This window comes from Gavialis gangeticus, unplaced genomic scaffold (assembly GCF_001723915.1).
Source record: "Gavialis gangeticus isolate Ggan-Ray unplaced genomic scaffold, GavGan_comp1, whole genome shotgun sequence".
In the NCBI taxonomy this organism is placed as follows: domain Eukaryota; kingdom Metazoa; phylum Chordata; order Crocodylia; family Gavialidae; genus Gavialis; species Gavialis gangeticus.
Window position 1 is genome coordinate 43,439,751 of NW_017728995.1, and position 9,441 is coordinate 43,449,191.

Here is a 9,441-nt window from a genome sequence, read left to right on the forward strand (position 1 = left end):
ATCAGCAGGAATAGACTGCCTGATCTCATGGTTAGCTTTGGGTAGTGAGAGGCTCCTACGTCTCCGCTGAATCTCCTTGGCATCTCCATCGGTGCTCTTCCGGGCCTGCAGGTATGCTGTATTGGCGATCAGGTTATCCAGCCCCGCCATGTCACACATCTTGGCAAGTTTTTGGGGTGGCAAAGCCTGGCTGGGTCTGTGACTGACTGGTCCTGGTGCTGTACTACTGCTGCTGCTGCCCTGTACCTCTCTCTGCCTGTGTGCGTGTGGGTTTCAGAGACACTGGGAAGACAAACTGATTTAGCATTAAATACCTCTCAAGGATTTTCACTAAGTACCTTTAGGTGTATGTACCATTCGTGGAAAGTGACTGGTAAGAGGTTTCTCTCTAAGGAGCTTTGACTTTGCTATCTATAGCCAGCGAGATGACATCCCAGACAAACCTTCCCACTGCTGGCACTGAACAGGCAGAGTTTAGTTAGTGTCCCTCAGCCCCGCAAACATGCCAGAATTTCCTTATTTCCAGTGTCTATGGTGCTCTAATCCCTGGAAGGAGGACAGGTAGGAGACAAAGGAGGTTGCTCTTCCTGTAGCATACTTAACACTGGGGTTCTGGGAATTATGTTCTTTTTCTTTTTTTGTTGAGGGAAAAAAACTTTTACCAGAGGCAACTCACTGCCATCTGTGACACAAAAGTTGAAAGAGGAACACTGGGTGCTTGGAATTTGTTTAATCAGGCCCATTCTCTGGACACAAACATTTCCCCTAGCTGAAACCAAGAGAAATATCAAGTGTTGTAACCTGCACATATCTGCTGCTTCTTATAAAGGAACAGAAATCAGATTAGGTGAAGAACATGCCAAGAATTGTTGCTGCCCTAAAAATACTATTTTCTAGCTAGTCTGAGGCTCCCTTATACACAGCAAAGGGGAAGTCAACCTAAATTTGTATACTGCAGCTATTTCTGTTATACTCTAAAAGAACAGGTTTTCTTTTCCTCATCTCCTCTAAAACATTTCAAACCACCGTCCAAATGTTGAGTCCTGATATTGTCATTCAGACCAAGAGAGTCTTCAGTTCCGAAGACTTTCTGGTTCAGCTCTTGGTAATTCAAGAGGAATTAATGGTATAGGAGATATTGGCTAACTGAGAGTTAATTCTCTAACTAAGAATTAAGTTGAGCATAGGGTTGAATATGACCAACTAACATGCATTTGATTCCTCCCTTTGTCCAATCATGTTGCCAAACCATGCTAGTTAACACTGAGAACACACATTTAAAAAAACCCAAACAACCCCCTATTTTTCTGAGCTTAGATACAGCCATAGATAGATGTCTCAGTTGTTTACATGATCTGGAACCTGTATTTCTGTAATTCAATAAAAGTTTAACGTATATAAGAAATATCTAATTTAACTATTTTTAAAATTACCAATCTGCTATGTATATCAAACATGGAAAATATATTGTGCTGCCTACAGTCTGTTTAAATCCAAGTGAATGTATAAAGTTAGGATGTATCCTTAGGTTATTACCTTGATTACTATTTCATTTGCTAATATGCACTATTCATTATAGTAAAGGATAAAAGTATTAAAAATGAGGTTTTTAGTAACAGAAAAACTGTTCTTCATTAACCATAGTAATCTTGGTGAGTCTTATTAAAAATGTAGCATTGTCTCCATTGACCAATACCTATTTACCTATATTAAAATATTACAATGGTTAGTAATTGCCTATTAGACAGACAGTAGGTGTTTTTTGCACTCATGCTCTCCAAGGGCTCTGTAGTTTCATGGTGCAATATCACAAAATTGGCTATTTTAAAACTTTTAATGTTTTAGTTAAAAAAATAAATAAAAGAAACGCATACACAGTCTTGCAGAATAGGTACATATTAATATTACCAGCATTTTGCTGAAAGGCAGAATAGAGCAAATCATTTCCTTCAAAATACACCTTAAATCCTTTAAAAGAAATAGAAATTATTAAAATATTTTTGTTATACTTCTAAGTCAACTGTAATGAATTATGTATATTCTAATTTGCTGCTGACAATCTTGAAAGTGTATGAAAAATGCAAAATAGTTCATTTTAAGAGAAAAATATCCCCCAAGACCACATGCAGCTTTCTCCTAAAAATCATGGCTTTTAATCATATTATTAACATAATTTTAACCTTTAAAAACCCTGCTGTTTGATTGATATTTTCTACTAAAGTAGGGAATGTCTTGAGGAACATTTAAGAATGACATATTGGGGTTAATATTCAGGATTTTCTCCTTAGTCTTGACAAAAGTAATTTTGATTGCTCTCAAACCCAAAGGAAAAAATCAGTGCTTTTTTTAAAGATAGAGTATTTTATATGTTTTCCCTCTTCTTTAATTGTTTAGCAAAACAACAAAAACAAATACAAAATCTGACAACAGCATACCACCGTGCAGCAGCAAATAGTTACTTTCATATACCCACTCTATAAAATAAATTCAGTGATATTTTTTAAACACAACCACCAACTTTCTGAATATAAATCCATGCACTGACTGAAAAAATGGCATGTAAAAACCCACACAGACAACTGAAGAGCTGAAAAACTATCACCATATGTAAGACATACTTGGGTCTTACTTAACTTTGAAACAATATAACTTAACATCCTATTTTTATGCAAGTGTCCCTATGGGTAAGCAAAATCAGTTTTATGTTGAGACATGGAGGCTCTGTATCCAGTGGCAACTTAAAAGCTGCTTTACCACTTTAGAAAAGCTTAAGCTTTATAAAGTACCTCTACTAGGATTTCACTACTCCAAATGAACATGCGCAAGTGAGAGTGCGCCTTGTTGTGTAAAGTACCTATTGCGGCAAGTTGCCTAGAAAACTGACATCTGTCTGGACGACGGTCAATTTTAGCCTAAGAAAAACTTCATAACTACTCTTTTGCTGACAGACAAATTATCTTCTGCAAAAGATAGAGGAAGACATCATCTTGTTGGCTAATGTATGAAAGAAGGTTCACTTTCACGTTCCTGTAAACAATGAACCACATAAAGCCCTGGTTTAAAATTAAAGACAGATAACTGCTAAGACTACAAAGTATATCCCCAGATAGCAACATCTAAACTTTTCTAGTGAAACTCTTACAGATACTGTGAAGCACAGCTAATTTTTAAGGGGAAGAGAGCCAGCCACTCACTGTTTTCTTTACTTATTCAAGTGTAGAACATTAAACCTGGATGAGGGAGAGGGGAAGCTTAGATTATAAAGACATTAATGATTCTGGTTATCAAAGGCTGATGCTCCACTAGCTTATTTTTAACATGTACATGACTAACCTAAAATTATTAAGGACTTGTTTTTTAAAAATTCTCATGTGCCTAATTGTATAGGTATATCACAACTGCATTTGGAAACTGGACAATTAACATGTGCAATCAACCCAGCGACAGGGGGATGACAGAAATGAACTTGCAGAGCCCAGTGCTGATAGAAGCCAGCAAACAAGAATGTTTCTATGTAATTTGTCCTTAAGTGAAAAAGCAATCCTTTTTCTGGTACTTGCATACTCTGTTTGGAGGCTGTGTGTTGTAAATAAGACTCCTTGTAGGTCACCGTGTGAGGAGAGGCTAACTACTTTTAATCACAGCAGAGGGACAATTAACTGTTGAACCTATATGAAGGGGCAGGAGAAACATGGGCAAAAGACTTAAGGAGCCAGGCAGAAAGCAAACAAGGAATTATGGATGCATGTGTTTTTCCTTTAAAAGGACAAAGTAAAAAAAGAAAAGAAAATTATGGCGATGATGGAGGCAGCAGTGAACAGAACCTGAAGAAACAATGACGACGGGATGCAGAAGCTGCAGGGGGTACATTATCCTCAAGCAAGTGTCTGATGGAAGCTCTTAATGCACGAAACCTGGCCTGCTAGAACTCATGGAAAAAGGTCTCAAGAACTAAAGGCGTAGCTGGAGATAGCTATGGAGTTCAAATGGGGAGATTAAGCTGTACAGATAACACAGATACAAGGACGTAACAGAGGCTGCACAGAACTCCATATTTGCAGACAACCTTCAAAGTAGAGCAGGTTAGAGGTGCACCGATATACCAGTCCATATTGGATAGGCACTGATGAAAGCAAAATGAACATTATTGACAATTGGCTTTTTTTGGCCAATGTAGCCAATAATGTCACCAATAAATGCTGCGTGCATGTGTGCAGCCACAGCCAGGAATGCCACCCAACAGCTTGGAGTGCAACATCTGGCCAGTAAGTCAGTGGGAGGAAAGGGATGTGGGGGCGGGGCAAATTGACCCTGGAGCCCTGGGCAGCTCATCTACGGAGAGTGCAGAGTTGAGGCAAGTTCTCACCACTGTGCGCACCCCCAGGAGAGACATGGGGGCATGTGTCCCACCCCAGATTTGTGTGTGGGGCAAGGGCAGGCTGGCCACTGTGGGCTCAGGGCCAGGGGCTGTGCCAGCCTCTTCTCGGTGGGCAGCTGGGCCAGGGCTGCGCTGGGGGAAGGTAGGGTCTGTGCAGGCGGTGGTGCTAGGAGGGGTGGCTACAGGGAATTTTGCAGTGGCTATAGCCCTCTCCCAGTGCTGCCCCCACCAGCCCCAAGCACAGCTCCAGCCCAGCCCCCCTGCACTGGGAAGAAGCTGGCACAGCTTTCAACTTCAGCCCACAGCCTGCCTTTGCCCCTCACACAAATCCAGAGGGGCACATACCCCCATGCCTCCTCTGAGGATGTGCACAGCAGTGGGGAGCTGCCCTGTTCTCTACCCGCTACAACCCTCAGACAAGCTGCCCATGACTCCATCCTGCTCCTGAGGATGCATTCACCACCATGGCTAGGCAGCACTAGCCCCTGCCCCAACCCCATCCCCACTTTCTCCCTCACCATGGAAGCCTTGATCTGCCCCCCCCATGCCCCTTCCCTCTCCCACACCTCTTTCCCTGCCCCCTGCCCCCCACCAGGCTTATTGGCTGGACGCTGCTCTCTAAGCTGCTGGGATGCATATAGACTATCGGATCGGTATTGGCCAATATGGCTGATTAATAATTGGCCATTGGTATCGGCCAAAAAATCTTTAGCAGTGCACCCCTAGTACAGGTCTCTAGATGAGGATGGTGACCCACAGGAGCAAGTAACCGCTGGAACAGGGGGAGGCAACATTTTTTGGATGGAGTGCCAAAAAAACCACAATGTCTACCATGGAAGGTACTGGAGTGCCAACATGCCAGAAAAAAAAAAGGGGAATGGAGGAGATACATGGCAGGATGTGCTGCATATTAGTATATTTAACAACCATAAATGTTGCCTTTGTTGTTGTGTATTCCTTTTTTGTTGAGTATGTTGCAATGAGAGAGGGAAAAAAGAGATAAGTAAGAGAAAGAGGAGAGAGAGAGAGAAAGATAAGGAAAAAGGAGAGCAGAGAGAGAACCAGACATGCCCACAGAGAACCATGTGCACAGAGAACCAGAACACACCCAAAACAGACACGTGCGCACACACATCCAGAACCAGACGTGTGGGCACACAGACACACAGAATCAGAGAGAGGCAGACAAACACAAAGAACCAGATGTGCAGGCACATGGATCCGGGCTCCTGGGTCACCGGACAAAGTCTGACCCAACAATGCCCTGGTCCCGCCAGAGCCCCTGTGCTTCCCTGGGGAGCCAGCCCGAGCTGCAACGCAGTTGGCCGAGGCCCCGGCCTGGAGCCTGCTCATCAGCCCACCCAACTACCCCACACAGATAAGCCCGCAAAAGGTGCAGTGCTCCTGGCAAGGGGCAGTACCAGCCTCATCCCAGTGGCAGGGCAGGGCTGCGCTTGGACCAGGTGGGAGTCAGGTGGGCTCAGTTGCAAGCCCTGCTGCAAGCAGCCTGGGCTCCGTGGTTGGCAGCAGCTACCACAGCCTGGGCCGGCTGCAGCCAGGAGGCTGCAAACAGCTGCTCCGGCATCAGCTCCATACCGGCGGGCACATGTGTGCCTTGGGGATAGGGCCTGAGGCAGCACAGCCCTCCCGCTGTCTGCTCTGAGGTGCATGTGTAGCCACTGCCAGCATAGAGCTGATGCTGAGGCTGAGGAGCCCAGCACAGCTGTTTGCAGCTCGCCTGCTGCTTGGTGCCACTGCCCAAAGCGCAGGCTGGCTACAAACAGCTGCGCTGGGCTCTGGAGCCCCACCATTAGCTCTGCCAGCAGCAGGGGAGAGGCCGGGGTTGCGCTGCCTCAGGCCCCTCCCCCACTGTCCACTCCAAGACACGCATGCACCTGCCGGTATGGAGCTAATGCCGGAGCCCAGAGATGTTTGCAGCCTCCTGGCTGCAACTGGCCCAGACTCTGGGTAGCTGCTGCCAACCATGGAACCCGGTGTGCTTGCAGCTGCCCAGCCACCTGCTGGGAGCAGTCCGGGCTTCGTGGCTGGCAGCAGCTGCTTAGAGCGCAGGCCAGCAGTGGTGTGCCAAGCAAAATGGCCTTGTGTGCTACATTGACCAGTAGGAGAAAGAGTTTAGCAAAGCTTATGCTGCACAAAAGATCAAACACATATGAAAGGAAATTAAGAAAATCAGCTAACCCAAAAGAGAAGAAAAGATAATGACAATAACTGGGGACTGAAGGGTGAGGAAGAATAAGTGTTACCTTCAGAAGATTGAGAAAGAGCAGAAGATAAGAAGAGCTGACAAACTGCAGACAGAAGGAAGGATAGTAAGACTGGAGATTCAATACTAACCCCACTAAAAAGGAAGACTCCAGAGAGCAAGAAAAATGATTAACAATCTGGGAAGCATGGCTTATGAAGAAAAAATGAAAGAACTAGGGTTATTTAGGTTGGAGAAGAGACGACTGAGCAGGGATTTGATAACAGTTTTCAAATACCTGAAGACTGATTATAAAGAGGATGGAGAGACAGGATAATCCTGTGTAGAAGACAGGACTAGGCATAATGACCTCAAACTGCAGTAGAGGGAATTTAGGTTGGAAATTAGGAAGAACTTTCCATTCAAGCATTTGAACAGGATACATAGAGAAATTACGGAATCTCCATCTTTAGAAATCTTCACGAGTAGACTGGAGAGACTTGGCTGGGATGATTATAGCTGATCCCATCTTGAATTGAGGACTGGACTAGTTGACCTCATGAGATCCCTACCAACCCTATTTTCTTATGATCCTATGAAGTTCAACTGTGAAAGCTGTAAGGTTAGGAAATATTAGTAATGATATTTCCAGTGGAGACAAGATGCTTGTGATTTTCCTTCTATAATACAGTGTACAGTTCTGATCACCCATGTTGACAAAAAATGAATTTCACTTGAAACACATATGGGGAAAGACTAGCAGAATGACCAGGGGAACAGCAAGCCTACCATACCACAGAAGACTGAAAGGGTTTGTTTAATCTAGCAAAGTGAAAGCTAAATGGATAATTTGATCCATATACCACAGTGTTTCCCAACCAGTGTGCCGTGGCACAAAAGTGTGCTGTCAGAAACAAACAGGTATGCAACAGAATTTTGCCATGGCAATGAGCTACAATAGGTATGAGGATGAGGAATGCCTTAACAGGTGTGCCATGGAAAAATTTTATTAATGTAAGTGTGCCTTGGGTTGGAAAAGGTTGGAAAACACTGACATATCTCACCCATGCACGCACAAAGGAAAACGATCTTTTCCAGCTTCTAGAACTACTGTGGCAAAAATGAGTGTCCAAGCCATGATTGCATAATCCTGAAATATGGTGATCAGACAGTGAAATTGGAAGATGAAGAGATGAGGGGGAAAGGAACTTGGCAAAAGCGCGGATTTCTGCTGGCTAATCACAAAGACTGCACAGCTTTGCAGTAAAGCCTTGCTCCTCAGTTTTTTACATCTGAGATCTTTGATCCATTGCAGAACAGCCAGTTTTCTAGTGGTTAGCACAATCTCTCTGTTGGCTTTGTTTCAATTTTATAAAGAAGCCAAGGATACTGACTTTGCAGCCCAGTATTAAGGATACTCAGTTTAAGGTACCCCGTTTAAATACGGAAGCCTGAGGTCAAGTCACTTCTCTACTAAAGATACATGTTGAAATTTATATTCTTTAAAAATAGATCAAAGGATTTGAGAAAATAGGTCCATAAATAAATGTATGCATGAGCAGCTTTGAAATTCAAGCTGAAAGATACTTCTAAGGATCTATTTTTAGTGAAGACTAAAACTGTCAGAGAACTGTGAGGAGGACAGTTTAAAACTTAAAATGAGATTGAAATAATATAATATGCATACATACACCTATGGACACACAGCACATTAAGATATGATTATTTGCATTTCACTGTGATAAGGACATGTCCTACACGTATAAAGTAAGCTCTAGCTTTGAATAGCTATTAAGAATTTTAAGTTAATTTCCCTTTTCCTTATTGCATTTCAAGTAAGGATAAGATACAGTAAAATATTAATAAATATTCCATGTACTGTATCTTCCAGTAAAAAAAAATCAAGTGCTGATTATGGACACAAATTTACTTGTGCAGTCAAAATAAATAATAAAAAAGCCAGCACATTTCTTTCAAATTACTATATGCACCGTAGAATCTCCACACACTAAACATATGCCATGTCAAATTGTTATATTTGCTCTATAAGAATTATGTATCTTTTGCTTAGCACCAGTCCTTGAATTTAGCTTTGACCTATATTTGATTTATCTTGACACAGAACAAGGACTTAATTGCATTAGATTCCATTAAGTGAAAGGGAAAAATTCCTTAATTTTGTGAAAACTTTTGTACAGGCTGTATATTTCTTGCAGGCAGTTTAGGACTAAAGTAAACAAATTAGAGGCAAACAGGTATGTAAAGAAAAGAATAATAATAAAGTGATTTCCATCTACAAATATAACCAAATGAAATTGAGGGATGCTGTAATAATAAGGCAAAAATGTCCATCAATCCTCAAAATCTGACCAATAAATACAACAAAACTTCAAATGGTAACAGCATAAAATATCAATGTGCTATGCTACATTATCATTTTGCTAATTTAATTAGTATCTGCTTTCCTTGTAACAAACTGACAAAGTACATGTATTATACTTTTGAAACAGTTTAACAGACATAATTCCCAAGCTATGTAAAAGAGAACCAGGAAGCATCTAGATAACTGATTTTTTCATGTCATTAACCAAATTATTTCCAAATACTGTCCATTTCAATAACAAGTAATGGTTGAAAACACATACATCCATTGCATTTAATATAAATAGCAGTAAAAAAAAATCTTAATATGGTAAAAGTGTAATACTTTAAGTTGGAGGAACCAAGTGCATGTAATTATAAAAGGCCTTAATATTTAAGAAATGTGTCTCTGCAGTTCATTGAATCATTTTAGAAACAAGTGCTTGCCCAAACCTAAATATGTAGTTTTTGCCATAATGGGGAAGAGGACCAAAAAAAA

At 41.9% G+C, this 9,441-nt stretch overlaps 1 protein-coding gene across 1 annotated transcript in view; it reads right to left on the reverse strand.

Moving 5' to 3' along the window:
• The window catches only part of GRK7 (G protein-coupled receptor kinase 7), a 39,564-nt gene extending 39,380 nt beyond the window's left edge, over positions 1-184 (reverse strand). The window contains exon 1 of the mRNA XM_019503581.1: positions 38-184. Within this exon, the coding sequence (XP_019359126.1) occupies positions 38-159 (122 nt within the window). The 5' untranslated portion in view covers positions 160-184. The remainder of the gene's footprint in view (positions 1-37) is intronic.
• Positions 185-9,441: the final 9,257 nt, after the last annotated feature.